Source organism: Diprion similis, chromosome 8 (assembly GCF_021155765.1).
Source record: "Diprion similis isolate iyDipSimi1 chromosome 8, iyDipSimi1.1, whole genome shotgun sequence".
In the NCBI taxonomy this organism is placed as follows: domain Eukaryota; kingdom Metazoa; phylum Arthropoda; class Insecta; order Hymenoptera; family Diprionidae; genus Diprion; species Diprion similis.
In genome coordinates, this window is record NC_060112.1 from 8,449,729 (window position 1) to 8,465,644 (window position 15,916).

The 15,916-nt window shown below is 36.0% G+C and overlaps 1 protein-coding gene across 9 annotated transcripts in view; it reads right to left on the bottom strand.

Moving 5' to 3' along the window:
• LOC124409742 (catenin delta-2) overlaps nucleotides 1-15,803 on the bottom strand; it is a 29,875-nt gene extending 14,072 nt beyond the window's left edge. For 2 of the 9 annotated variants that reach the window (XM_046887541.1, XM_046887540.1), the window contains exons 1-10: nucleotides 14,802-15,801; nucleotides 9,169-9,245; nucleotides 8,261-8,326; nucleotides 4,270-4,311; nucleotides 4,054-4,183; nucleotides 3,620-3,902; nucleotides 3,318-3,443; nucleotides 3,090-3,149; nucleotides 1,749-2,377; nucleotides 899-1,286 (exon numbers count right to left, since the gene is read on the bottom strand). In XM_046887541.1, coding sequence (XP_046743497.1) covers nucleotides 899-1,286; nucleotides 1,749-2,377; nucleotides 3,090-3,149; nucleotides 3,318-3,443; nucleotides 3,620-3,902; nucleotides 4,054-4,183; nucleotides 4,270-4,311; nucleotides 8,261-8,326; nucleotides 9,169-9,200 — 1,756 coding nt within the window. In that variant the 5' untranslated portion in view covers nucleotides 9,201-9,245; nucleotides 14,802-15,801. The other 7 variants (XM_046887545.1, XM_046887538.1, XM_046887542.1 and 4 more) reach the window with 6 other exon arrangements.
• Nucleotides 15,804-15,916: the final 113 nt, after the last annotated feature.

The following is a 15,916-nucleotide window of genomic DNA, read 5'->3' on the forward strand; positions in this document are numbered from 1 at the left end:
ATAGGCTTTTAGCAATGCCAAATAACAAATGTAAAAATATAGGTAACAACAAAGATAAGACGACTCTGCATGTGTATTGTTTTGAAAACTGTTCATGGATTAAATTTACTACAAGAGAGTATCTGAAGGTAAACTTTCCATGTACAGTTAAGTATTAAAATAAATCCGACACTCCTGACCTAGCAAAAATATAATAACTACTAGAATTTATACTTCCTATGTACATTCAACCCAGTGTCTAGTTTGATTTAAGTATCAGATACTTGACGAGCCTACACATTTTTTCACCTCTGTGAAATCTTGGTATCATTCCACATGAGAATTGATGGTAACCCTTTGTAATGACTAATGATGTTTCTAACCCTATCGTAAATAGTGGAAAACGTGCTTCCCACCAGATCCAACATCATATGTTTTCTACAATTGTTAATTTCATGTCAGCTTTCGTCTTAGGTATATTTGATAAATTGATATTTGCCCAGGAAAGCGTTAACAAATAAAAAGATCGACAATTATTGAACAGATAATATAAGACTTCTGATTGGACCTAACGTGAACATTTGTGATCTACGATTGACTTCCATGCAACAATTGAGTGCTCATTCCATGACACATTGCTAAGAGACTGGGTCAATAGAAAAACTTATTCTCACAGAGTAAAGTTTCCCATGATACAAAGTTATATACGCACTGATAGTGCGTTTGTGTTAATAAGTGAACAACGAATACTTCAATACTCGATTGGTACATTAGTAGAACATTTTTAATAAGGGTTTAAATATTTGATTTTTGTATGGTGTACTGTATTTTAATTAAGGAATGAGAGTTGCATGATGAACGTTTCTTTATGTTTAAACCCACCACTTATCCCAATACTCAAAATGGTTAATATATTTACCTTTGGCAGGTGCTGAGACTCTGTTTTGCACAGTGGACTGTATGGGATGTTTGTCATAGTTTGGGTCTTCAACCTCTTGACATCTGTAGCTTAGATTCCTAAGAATGCAGACGCAATTTTCTACAATTTTATTTCCTATGTTTGATTTTTCAATAGCAGATCTAACGACGTATAGCAAGGCATCTACCAGACCCTCGCACTCCCTCAGTTTCTTTCTGGCATATTCACCGGCGCTAGACACGTTCCTAAGCACGCCTGATGCGTTTCTGAAGACAGTTGACCAGCATGTTTCTCCACTTGTAGAATTTGGATCCCAACCGCTATGCGGAATAATAATATTATTAACTACCATTGTTACTCCGTCATCGATTATTGATCGTTTTAAATCCTAGAAAAGTAAACAACGAATTAAGATTATTAATAATTGGTATCTGGTTGACGATTACTAATAAGTGTTGATGTAATTTTGAAAGTCCAACTTCCACTTAAGTGCCTACGTTTCTAACTTCGATTACAATAATTTATGAGTACTTTTTTGAATGAGTAAAGTAATATAGAAAACCGATTGGCAAATTAGTTCTGGTAGCAGTTTGAGTTCATTCAAGTTTAAGTGAGTTAGCCAATCCGTGGATGATATAAAAAAAAAGGAATTTTACAATAATAGTAAACAAATCGTACTGAAGAATGCGATGACACCGAAACATTGACTGAGCGGTATATATTCTTTTCTAAAGGTCAAATTTCGACACAACTGAATTATGAATTTAAGTTCAATATAGCTTGGGGAATTATAACTAAACAATTTCTTATTAATATACAGACGGAAGTAGTAGAATGATGAATATCTTACTTCACAAGAAGACAAGTTCCATAAAACTCCGGTAACAAGTTCTTTAACATCAGCATCAGACGTTCTTCTGAGTAAATTAATAAGAGCAGGAACGCCACCAGCGTTTTTGATGGCTCGTTTATTTTCGTCATTTTGTCTTCCATAAGAAAGATTTCTAAGAGCTCCGCACGCATTTCTATATACGTCAGGACTATCGTGATTCAACAATTGAACCAATGGCGGTATTCCACCAAGGCTACGAGTCTTCTGTTTATTGGGATCGTCCATATAACATAAATGTTGCAAATAAGCCGCAGCATTTGCCTTAATCACATTGTTTGGATTACTCAGGAAGCCAATAACTTCGGACAAGTTAGGATCCCTCCATCGCGTTGATTTCTGATCATCGTCCAATGGACTTGCCATTCCTGGAACAGCCGGATGACGTGCTTGCAATCGTTGGATATGAACGTCATCCTCGAATATTCCAGGGGGCACGCCACTGGACAAAGGTGCAGGATGACCCTCCTCATAACCAACAGGTACCTCTCCTGGCACACCTATGGATCCCATGCTTACGACTCCGGGCCCATATCCTACTGGACCATATGGCGAAGGCGAGACATAACCATACGCAACTTTGGCCTCGTCTAAAGAAACAGGTTAATACAAAATGATTCGTTTGAATAAGTGAAGAAAAAAATACTTGACGAAATTCAGGATGGCAGATCAACACCAATTTACTTTTCAAATTATTATCATTAAAGAATTTCAATAAAACAGAGTCACTTGTGATAACAGAGGTAAAACCTTGTGCAAATATCTAAGAAATGTATAGAGTCATGATTTGTTTATGCCAGAAATTATTTTATACAGTCTGGTTTCAATGTGAATTCACTTGCTGATAATCACACTACCCTAATAATCTGTTAAGGTGACTATATGTAGATTAGGTGATGTCAAATCCCTTGGATTTTCGAGTCTAAACATCAAATTTTGGTCTGACTTACACTATATAGGCCGACTTTTGCGCATAGAAATTCAAAACGCACATTGTTTTCATTTATCCCTATTGTGTTACTCAATAATATTCCAGTTATTCTGTCTGATGTCTTTTAATTTGAACTAATTCATACTACCTGACTAAAGAAACGTGTTTTTTTTGTTGAAAAGCAAAATTACTGTCATTTGTCGAACAGTAAAGTTTTCCAACGAATTTCAATTTTTGTCCTGAATAGACTGCATTGCAGTCTTATTGAATGTAATTACTCGGAAACGTTCAAGTTGAACATACGTAAACTGTCAGTTGATGACTTAGTTTGTTTGCAGTAGTATAATGTATTATTATAAACATGTAGTTACCATGTGGATGTTGAGAAGGTTCTCCAGAATCATCCATGTTCCATGAGTTACTGATTTGATCTGAAAGAAAATGATTTTGATCAATACAAGCAATGTTTATGACAATAGCAAAACAAACATGTGCAACAAGTTAACAACAATATCAGTGCCCGTTTATACTAATAAAGTTCTTTAATCGCAATTAAATAAAATCGTCGGAAACGACTTGGAAATAAGAAAATTATTCACCATATTGGTCTCCAGGGCCCCCAGGACTAGGTGTAATGCGATAATGATCTTGCATTCCTGAGGTCAAGCCTGGGTCCACATCATTATAGCCTGCTTCTAAGTAAGGAGCTGATTTTCGTAAATACTCTGTGACAAGAAATATATTCAACAGTGAAATGGTTGTAGGGATTTATTGACAGTAATTCATTGAGAATTGAAAATGTATCCACTGCAGCAGAATTTGATCTTCAAACAAAAAAAGGAAAGTCCGAAAGACTCTCTTCCAGTTATATTTATTGATAAAATGGAATAAACGGTGTTACCATGAGTTGGAGAAGCATGACTATGTTCGGACGGGCTGTGCGGACTATGAGGCGAATGAGGTCGTGGCATGTAAAGTCCATGAGGTCCAGGATATCCAGGCTGCGAGGGATAGCCCAAATAGCCGTCGTAGTGATCAAACCCGATCATATAAGGGTCTGCTTGATATCGTGGATCAGCATGCTGGTAATCTTGTGGCAACAGTGGCACTGACATGTAGCTTACAGCACCAGTGTCTGGTTCCATATGGGAAACTTCGCGCACAACCTTAGTAACCGTCGTGACCTGAAGTAAAATTTCACCAATATAACTAAACTATACAAAAATAATACAGGGTGTAAAACAGACTGTGACTTTTCCACTTCCATAGGTGATATTTGGTGGGTTTCCACTATAATTGAGTAAGTCTAAGGTCTTAGAGAATGCGAGAATATACCTGCTGAGAAGTTTGCTGTTTGTGAGATCGCATGACCAATGGATCTTCTTGTACAGATAAATGTGAAGAGTGCAAGGAGTGTGTATCAGTCTGTCCATTGCTACCATGATAATCGGTGTCATTTTGTCCTCTGTGGCATAAAATTGAATTGTAATTAAATTTTGCGTATGAATGAAAAAGTCAATGAGGAAATAATTAATGTCTCAAAGTACTTACGTATATTGAGGCATGTCTGGACCTTTTTCTTGAAGTACTCGTCTGAAATAAGATGAAATATATTTTAGCCCTATGCAGCCAGAGAATTGATAAATAAAAACAACCAATAAAACAATTTTACTGCATGAAGTTTCTTCGTTATTAGTTAACTTATATCACTGTACAAAAGAATAATCTCGAGAAAAGAAATGAAGAAAATAAGACTAGAAACATCAATTCTTGCATTATTGTAATCAATCATGCAATCGGGACCAAAAAAAATATTTTTGCTGCAGGTACAACAATAAAGTCGACTTAAGTCGAATAGGTTACAGATAGCATGATTGTGGCTATCGGTGGCCAATCCTGACACTAAGAGCTTCGTAAGCGATTTTTGGGAACAATCTTGGGGAAGTGCTCACTATATTGGAAATTGGAGGCAGAAATTTAAACAGTCTTCTCTACATATGTTCAACGACGACTTGGACTACTTTTCTTACTTATAATTTTGTTTATATTTTAATATTTTTTGGTTGTTCACCAACAAAAAATTAAATTGCAACATAAAACTTAAGTGGAGCTTGGGGACAAAATTAAGGATGAACGGACCCGACCTATTGAATTAAAAATTAAGAATAGAGATGAAAAATCTTAATTAATGCTATTTGCATCAGTGATAGAAAACATGAGTGAAACGACAATCTTATAATGTAATCTTGACCTTTTCAACGCTACTTCAAGGCAAAAACTTTGTTATACTTACAGAAAACTAAACTATCGTAAGTTCAAGTATAACGTACTTTAGTGACGGAAAACATAATGAAATGATGTTTATATATCAGTGCAGTAGTTGGGTAGATTAATAACAGAATTTACTGTAGCTACTGAGGTTTGGTGGCAGAAAATGTACTACTCCAACGATTTCTTACAACACATTGTCTCAATACAACAAAACAAAAGCCTCACAGCTATACTCAACGTCAAGTTTGTCTCGCCACTTACAGAAAACGTACGTACTGAGTGCAGATTCCCTGGTTTTCAGTCAATGGAGAGCGAAATGGGGAGTCTAAGATACGAAAACTAGGAGAACGAAGTTAGTAACGTTACTGCAACGATGCATGATTAGGAAAAATCGTTACCTCGTACCTTTAGGAATGTCTGAAATTCAGTATATCGTGAGAAATAAAATATACGAATACTTTGTAAAGCCAACTCCTTGAAAGTCATTCTAAAATTGCGCAATAGCGATTTTTTCCCAGATGTTTCGTTACGTTAACGCTTTTAACTTCAACCTCATCGAAAACGGCACTTAGTGCACATTCTTTCTTTAAGGCGAATTCGCTATAAGAGTATCACTTATACGCTCAGGATTCTACGAAAGTATCCGATTTTCACGAGCATAATTTTGTCAACAATTTCAACGCGCAGGCGCGAGTAGGTAATCCGACATTTTCACTGGTGGACTTTTCCAACTCATCGCCTAGGGGTGGGCGATATAGATCGATGTTTCGACTACCGATGTTTTTTAAAGTTGATACATCAATAATTAATCGATGGAAAATATTGACCTATCGGTAGAAAATTAAATCTCTGTGTCAACATTTGTCGGTCACATATCTATAAAAAGTAAATACACATAACTAAGTTTGATAATAAATCTGTATTTTCTACTAAATTTCTCGCTGTTAGTTAGAATATTTAGCTAATTTAATCTGACTTAATTTAGTTATGTTAAATTCTCATACATCATACTTATTTTTAACAATGATAATTTGAAATTTCAAATTCTTGCGCTTATTTTTCATTTTACAATTATAGCTAGAATTTTTTAAATTTTCGTGCTTGTTTTCAACATCGATGTTAAAAATCGATGTTTCGATGTTTTCAGCAGAACATCGATAGTTCGATGGTAAGCAATTGATAGTCCGATGTCGATGTTTTTTTACAACATCGCCCATCCCTGACGTCGTCACTTTCGTGTGTAACTTTTAAAACACAGGTTCGGTATCCTTACTCTCGCTCCCTAGGTGCTTCTCTTAGAGCATACGAAGGGTGACCCAAAACTAGCTATTATCCACCCCATAGAAATATGTTTCACGTAAAAATCTATGATTGAGCCGTTTTTTACTTTTGAGAGGAAATTTTTCGTTACGAATTACAGCCGTTTGAAATGGACCAGTTCTAAGACCATCAGATGTATACTAATAAAATGACGATCCATCAGCCCTGTTCTGAGCCATCAAAAGCTATCGGATTGGTAGTTCGATAAAGGTGTATTCAAACCGATTCAAGGCCACTCATGTCGTTTGCTACGCAAGTTAAATACATGGAAGCCTTAAAGCATATATTATCTGGAAGGAGCCTTCCTTAACTCCTCCCATGATTGGAAAGTTTCCGAGAAACAGACATAGTAAGATGATATTTAGCCTTTTTCATGGACGATCTGATTGGCCGAAATCACTTTTGTTACGTTATCGGTTAGATAAGAGTAACATACGGGACATATGAGGGAGAACAAGATAAGATATCATCTTACTATTTCCCTCTCTGTCTTCCTATTTTTCGACCAGAAGTTTCCCTCTACATATTTACTATATGCTCTAATATGGTAGCAGGCGATATTGGTCGCCTTGCCTCGTTCAGAATCCACTTCTGTACACATGGTCACAGCGATTCTGAGAAGGCTAATTTTTTCGATAAGTCGGTTATGTTGGCAATGCAAGTGCAGCCGACAGTGCCACTACTGGCCGGCCGTGTCTTAATCTATATTCCGATTCTTCGCTTAATACTGTTCCCGATAACTACAATGGTCGAATTAGAAATGTCAGTTCCACAGTGGTCGGTTAAGACTCTCATTCGGTTCTCCAACTCCAGTTCTCACCTCGGTTCGCGCAGGCGCGCGCGCTATCGTTATTATCGATTGGTTTCTTGGCTGCAAGTGTACTCGCTCCAGTGGCTCGCTCCCGTTGCTACAATAACAACTCTGACGGGAATCTTCTGAACTAGTCTCAACCACCCAATCTCCTTACTTACTACCTCCCACTTACTACCATCATTAAGCGAATGGGACATGGTCTATAAGGCCTATACCTATAATGGTTTATAAAAAAAAACATCATCATTAAATAAGTAACCAAATCCTACCATAGAGAACTTGCTTTAGACAATTTTACCGTTAGATGTTAGTCGGTATCGCTATTATCAATTTCAGGATGTTTGACGGTAAAACAAGATGTCAGTAGGCGTTTCGTATGTAACGTTCGGTATTCATTCTTCGTCTAAAACCATTGATATTTGAACGTCAGTTGACTATGCCAGTATTACCACATGCATATTTACTGGCTATTCTTTGAATTGTCTGTAGCTTACCATTCAATTTTGCTGACAGGACAACTTTTATTAGGCTGACTTATCTTCGGTAGAATATGGTTACTTGATACTACCATGCACAAGTGTAACGGGTTTTCTACAACTTGTTTAAAGGTGTTAAAATAAATATTGAACTAATTTCCGACGCTAACAATGACCGTGAAACGTCAAACTGAAAAAGAAATCGAAAAATTTTCACACTGTTGTACAAAAAAATGTACAGAATGGTGTTCAGCTATCTACAATTTACAGAGATAATTTGTGTCCTACTAAAAATAGTCAAATAGAGCACAAGAAAAAGTATTGGCTCAAATTATCGTACCACTTTTATCACTAAATTTGTGAAATTTCATGCCTCGAAACCTGTCTATGATAACGTGTGTTGAAATAAGATTATTTATAGTAATTACAAATCTTCTGAGCAATATTTGAAAGCCTTTTCTACTACTAATTTTCAGTTACACAATTACACTATACAGGTAGACTGAAACCGATACAGCTTATAATTTGGAAGACTAACAAAATACTGGACAGTGAGGGTAATTCATGCTACCTAGAGCTTTCAACATTGGTGCTAATCCACAGTCTCATTAGCCCGAGTTACAGCGTGCTAAAACGTGCGATGCGTCAGCTAATTAGTCACCTCTGCGTAATTTCAGTGCGCGTTATGTTGTGCTCTTGTCTCTGCTCGATCCGCCGATTCACCAGCCTAGTTTACATTGTGTTCTTAATTTTATAAAGTTCATTTTTTTATGCAGAATATTGTATTAGAAATCATATCTTAATTGCACCGACTTTCCAACTTGTTTCAAAAAGAATTTTATTACCGACTAAACTATAATAGCCACTTTATTGACCTGAAAAGCGGGGAAAAAAGTAACATATGGTTTCCTCTTATACTTTTTTCCCGCATTTGCACGAAAAATAACATTATGTAACACGGAAATGAATCTGATTATTCTCTTGTTACATAATGTACTGTTTTCTTCCCAACTACACCGTGAATCAAGCAACTTGCCGTGCAATTAAATTGAAATTTATAACGTCAATGTAACAAAAATCAAGGGAATAAGTTTAGCCCGTGTAACTATTGAAGGTTTATGAGATGAAAAAGAAATGAGCATGAAGTTTGTTATTGCGTGATTTATTTTCTCTCGTCATTCCCTCAAAGTCTTCGAGAGTGAAAATATCTAAATTAATTATTTGTGTCCAGCCTGCTTTATAGCACGAGTGAAAAATACGACCTTTACGAAGATCCAGACGTCGGCTGATCGGTTCAAGAAAAAACCTTACTTTCAAAATTTATACTATACTTATTTCTCATCTTCTTTCTGCTTTAATTACATATTTTCTGACGAAAACAGGAGCGTATCGAAAATCAAATGTAGGCGTGTATACAGAAAAATGTGCATAGAATACAAGCTTGATTTTTTTATTTGCATTAACGCACATAATCTCTCACGCCAGCCGTATCCCTAATAGCAGAAAGTAGACCGCCAGATCGTCAATAGAACTGAGCATAATAAATTTGAATGAAAAATTTAGACTTACAGGCAGGAGTCAACCAGCTGATTGTTTGACATAGCAGCTGATCACTGTTGCTTCCTCCCAGCTACGGGCTGCCTCACCTGAAAACATAATCATTTCTTAAATGAACTGGTATTCTCTGTGTGAGGTGATCTGTGGATCAACTATAGAAATAACTATCATCGAATTCAAATTAGCTTCTTACACTTTGTACACAAGCAGGCTCATGTAAAATTACTCGGAGAATATGAATCTTAACTTTATTGTACGTTGTCTAGATAATATTACCTTAAATAATCATCGTAGATAAATTTTACTCATCTTTATCTTATCTATTTGCAAAAAAGAGAGCAAGAAGTCAATTAATTAGCGCACGTAAATTATTCTATTTCTGAACAATACGGTAAAATAATGTTTTTTCAAACAATTCATTTTTACGCACAGTGTCATTCAGCGTAAGATCTCAACTGCTTTCAGTGGAACCTTCACTGATTCTCAAATCAAACTTTCCTTCGCAGGTGTTGCAAAAAATACAATGTGTCATACGTGTGTACCTATAGGCAATATCTGAATCGGGTGACAGTGCTCGCCTTGGCTCATGATTCGTTTATACTAGTACTCGTGTGGTTGCAACACTCGCCTTCGGTTTTCGTTGCAAACTTCACACTCGTCATAAATCGCCCACGTTCTGCACTTGTAACACAATATACTATTGTCGCTCGAACTAAATTCGACTTGATCTCACCAAATCTTTCGTTGTTACAAAAACGTACATTGTCTGGTTTTATCAGAGAAGAAACATTTCAGCGAAGAATTTCATTAGAAAAATAAATAAATAAATAAAAATAGCCATATCAAGTTTCCAAAAGAATTCACATATGCTTCACATTGCAAAGGAATGATTTTCTTAGTATTTAAATTGTAAATAAGTATTCTGTCAAATGTACAAAATAGTTGTAAATAACGTTTATTTTTTTAAATTTAATTTTTATTGAAAAAAATGTGTAAAATCACTTCTTCCAATGACTTCATTTATATTGTGTATTAGTTGTCGCCTGCGACTTTATTTTTCGTACGCGTGGCAATAATGCCACTCAAAGAAAGAAACTATTATGAAAACACACGTAATGTCGCTAAATTATATGAAATACAGTAGAACCTCGATTATTCGAACCGTTGATTATTCGAATGATGACTTAGTTTATTCGAACGCTCAATTATCCGAACGCTGTTGCGGAAGATTCATTGTTGCTCACTGCGGTATTGCGAAAACCGCACTCAACGGTGCATTTCGAGTTCTAGCTAATCGAAAACTAACGATTTATGAAAAAAGCATAAAACATTTTTCAGATGATTGAAATATATATTTACAATCTAATATAAATGTAGAAATTTAATACATATCTACTGTCTTCATGTAAAGAAGTTTTGCTTATGATCCCGTCTCCAAAAAAACTGTATTTCGATTATCCGAACTTGTGATTATCCGAACTAGTCTCGGTCCCAATTCGTTCGGATAACCGAGGTCCTGCTAGTACACCTCAAAATACACTCATTTGATGAAACGACTCCCGCGCCACCTACTGTAAAATGGTTGTACTAATTCAGAAACACTCACAAAAGTTTCATCGCAATCGGATGAACGGTATCGGAATGAATACGGAACAAACAAACGAAGAAACATTCATTTGTAATACTATATATATAGATAATTAGAATGAAATAAAATACTAAATAAATTAGTCTGTAATATTTATACATACTTATTGTTAGCACATATAATAATACTTGAATACGTTTGTACAGATCTGTACATTTACGGAGAAAGTTGCATATAAGATATGTATTTCTGCAATGTATAAAAAGTGAACGGTGCCTATATCTCTAATTTATGTATCACCTGTCTCGAAATTCAATATAGAGTCATCATTGTCATTCCTTTTTTTGTATATATACCTGTTAGTGTTCCTTTCTAATTAGTATGCTCTATTTCTATTGTCTGTATCTTGACTTTTCGTTATCTTTTATCCTTCGCAATTTTTGAAACAACCGTATCGTCAGTATCGCGCATTCCCAGAATGCGGAATAAAGCGAACATCTTGAAGAGTAAAAATATCTATCTCTGAAGAGACAGAATCATTTAAAAACATTAAAGAATCATAGTTGGATGAAATAAAAATGCCAATCACATTAGCAAAAATTATAACTAAACCGAAATTGATTGCTAATTAAATGTATAATTTGTATTTGATTCCACCTCACAATCAAATATAAAGATAAAATGTTCTAATTTTTTCTCTAATAGTAAATACAAATGGAATTGATATTTTAATTCACGCTCATTGTAAAACGCCTTAATGATATTTTAATTCATTTCATCCACATGTGATTTACGATCGAAATGTAATTAATTATAAATTTAAATAAGGAGAAGCTCGATACTGATGATGTCAGATTGAAAGAAATATTTACTTTGATTAGTCATTTTTCGAGATTATTTCTCTATTATACGCTATACTCGATTAAGTAGGGCATTTTTTTTTCAACAACTCTGTGCTCGTATACCGGATTTTTAATTGATTAAATTTGTGCAATTATAGAGACCTATAAATCATTTAAATTCATTTGTTATTTGTTTCCGTTAGTGAATATAGCTGGGTTCATACAGACATTATTACGACACCCAGCGCCACATTCCGCCCCATATCTTGAGAATCACTAAATGTAATTAAGAAAAAAAAAATTCATTGTGAACAAAAATCAGCGATCTGCGACTTTAACTTGAGATAAACCATAAAATTTTCACATTTTGCCAGTGAAAACTTGGATTGAAAAAAAATTTTGCTTTGCAGTCAGCATTTCACTCGGTTCAAAAGAATTTCCGACGGATATTACAGCGATCGATAGTTTTGTCTATTTGTCCTAAGACTTATTTGTCTATTCTTCTATGGAGTGTGTTTATCAGTGCATTTGAACTTTGATTCTAACGATTGCGTACAGAAGTGGCGGAAGCTATATTGGTACAATGGACCTGGCCTTGTCTGTAAAAGTGATTTTCGACAAACCTATACGATCCTTCAGATCATATAACAATTTCAGCCGACAGTTCCGCCGATAATTTAAAAACAGACATGCTAAATTGGGAAGCTCACTGGAATATAGCTTGTGCATGGAAAATCTTACAAAATCAAAGTCGTTACTTTGCAGTTTTGGAATGAATTTGAAGTAAATTCTTTTTCAAAATATGAGCTTCATTATCTTTTTACAAATAAAAGATAGTCTGAAAGTTGTAAGAAAACAATTTTTTCTAAACATGCATCACCAAGTTAACGTTACTAGCTTCAACGTTAATAAAATCTTTACTGATGCAGTGAAAAAATTTTTACTTTGGCAGCAAAATTTCTCGCTGTATTTACACAGAGAAAAATCTTTCGTTAAACAAAGTAGAATGGCACAGGTTGTGGGCGGACAAACGTAGATTTTATTACAACTAAAGGTCTTTTAATACAATAGAATGTTTCGTTGCATCTTACATCTACCACTGAATATTTTCTTATATCAACTGATACTTGATTGTAGTAACCGCAGGATAATCTGTGTTTACTCGCCAATAACCGCCGTTTCGATGTTGGTTCGACCAATGTTATTTTTTTTAGGTGTATAGTGACACTGAAATTTGTTGGTCGAGCAGATTATCTTTTCCATGTAGGTCTACTAAGAAAAAGGCAACCTCCTTATACAGGCCATGTGAGTGGACATTATTACACAATTTTAGTTATTGAAAGCACATGAGTAACGCACAAATCCTGCACAACGGAGCTCGCATTTCGATTAGTTACCAAGGCACTTCTCTTTTGGGCCGGAAGTGCATTTCACTCAGAAGACCGTTATGTAATTAAAAGAGAAAAAAAAAAAAAAAAATCGAATGATATCTGGGTATTTCAAAAGCCCATAAATGCCACGTATAATTCGTGCGCAACGAAGATCGCAATACGATTTGATTCCGAATCAAGCACTTCTCTTTGGGACTGAGGCGGAAGTGGATATCGTTTATCGATAGAAGATCATTATATAATTCAAAAAAGGAATAAGACCTGCATATTTTAAAAGCAAATAAGTAGCACGTAATGTACGTGCGTTGAAATTTTTAAAAATTTCGTAGAATGTGGATGGAGGAGTGCTAGTTCAATTCAAATCAACAGCTCACTAGAAATTTCGTTTCCCGATTACCTATGAAGCACAAAATTCAACAACTGTAGCCAAAATCAGCACATATAAAGAGTACTAAATTGTAGATGGCGAGTCTTTCAATTTTGAGTTAGTGGAGGTAGTAAATTAATTAATGGATCTGCACAACAAAGAAGAAGGCGCAAAATATAATCGTATCATGATCTCTCAGCGTGCATAATTTTTCTAATCATTCTTCAATATGGCGTGCTCAGTTTTTCCAAATTCCTGAAATTAATACAAGAAGACTGCCGTGTTTAGCCTTCTCCCTCCCCTTCCTCCCCTCCCGCTCTCCCCATCCAACAAAAATGATTTTAATCTGGTTTTCAAACTGATTGTGAGCGCAAAATTTCTCGATTGCGCGATTCAAAAGCGCACAGAAAGCGTAACATTAGACATTATAAAAACAAATTTCGCTTTAGTGGAAAGAGGAGCTATTCCGTCATTTTGACCCTTCCTGAACAAAAAAAAGGGTACATTTACCGACCAACATTTGTTTCGTGTTGAATGATTGGAGAAAGTAAGGAATTTGGCCAATCGTGAAAAATTATGCAAAAAAGTCGACCGGTTAAATGTATCCTGATCAAATAAATGCAGTCGGAATTACCCCAAGTTAAATTGCCTATCAGACATGTAGACCGATTCTCTTCATAAATAACCAGTGTACATTACATCAGTTATTTAGAGTTTATTTATATCTGTTTATTTATTTTCATCCGCTGTCAAAACAACTAATTAACCTATCAATTTTTTTTCTTGTCTATTAATTATTTCAATTTTTTTCTTAATTTGCAATGCTGACACATTACGGTGGTTAGAAATCTGTTCCCAGTGATGAATACCCAAATAGAATTGTTGGAGAAACCCTCTCCCCCCCCCCCCCCCCCCCCAAACCGTGCATTCCGCTCGTTCTGCTCACGCGCGCTGCTGTCACTAAAAAGTAGTTGCATTTGACAGATGGCCACTTACGGGGGGTGAGTGGAGCTAATGAAAGAGATGAAATTAATTTTGGGAGGGGGGTGGGGGGCTTCACTAATCGTCTCCTTGGCCCGAAAATGTTTATAAAAAGAAAATATGTATCATTGACAAGTCGCCGCCTCTGCAATTAGTGACAGAATTGGCTATGATACAGTTATATATTCGGTAAGCTTAATAAACTGGTATGTTTACGGAGTTGAGTCAGCTAATACGATATAATCAGAATCTGTTCACTGACTATGTAGTAGTACTGTGAAAGGATTTACCACAATGTCCAGTAACTAGTGAATGCAAGAAGCGTAAAATAACAATCGACTCAGAGTGCCCATGCAGGTAAAAATCGTGCCGAGTCAAACTCTGCTCTGAGTGAAATAACGCATAAACAAATTGCAACGCCGAGAAGGTGTTCGAACCTTTTTCATAAATTTAACAACATGATAACTTCGACTTACCTGCGTGAAATGTCATGTGTGAACATGATGCGCGACGGTGGTTAAATTGGTTTAAATCTTTTATTTTTCGTAGAGATATATTATTATTCTTCTCATATAATTAATATGACAACCGTGCGTCTGTGTTCACGGATGCAACGGTTCACGTCTTCGCTCGTTTCAGCTACTGTCACGCCGCGTCCCCCGGCGTTGCTTCGAGCTATTTTCTTCGAGGTTTTTGTCTTCCATAAATCTTTATTTTCTTGTAGACTCGAGGAGTTTGATTGAGCTTGTATTACTTCTCGCGCTTTAGCCACGAGACACCATGTAAAACCTTTCAATTTACATCATATTATTGTTAGGATAACTGGAATATTACATTGTAAAACTAGTATTAGAACGATTTTGTGACAAAAGTCTTCATATTATTTGTCACTTTTATACTTCTACCATTCGTCTGATCTTTACACAAGTATCCCTGGCCACAAAACACAATCTTCTGATAAATTATATCACTTCAGGAATACGAATTTAATGTAATTAGTCGTCACTATAGTTCTTTCACAAGAGGTATCTTTCTACGGATCCGTGGCGAATTTTGGTGGAAACGAAGAGTTAAGAGAGAAAATCAAAAAATCATTCAAAACATAAACCACCGACGCACGAAACCAAACACCAGCCTCGCGTGCATTACTTTGGTCTGCTCAGGAGTAGTTGGTTTCCATTGCAAGATACGTGGCTGGCTTCTATATTCCCTCTGCTGTTTGCTCCCACTGTTCACTTCACTGTCGTTTCACCATCGCATTGCGGTTCCGTCCATTGAAGAAGTTATCAAGACAACTCCGCCGCGTAATCATGGAACGAAAAACCGCTAACGAACATCTATTTCGATCATACACGTGCAGAAGATTACACGAAACGCCGTAATTCTTCACGGCACGTCACCCAGCTCGCTTTGCCAACGCCTACACACGGTAAGTAGTAACGACGCCCCACACATACTCGCGCGCACGCGCTTAGTGCAGCGCATGCAAACAGCGGTGGAACGAGTGAGTAAACGGATAGGTCTGTGAGTGAGTACAAAGATCGGCGGCCATCTTGCCGGAAGACTCCGCCCTGATGTATATACCTCAAAA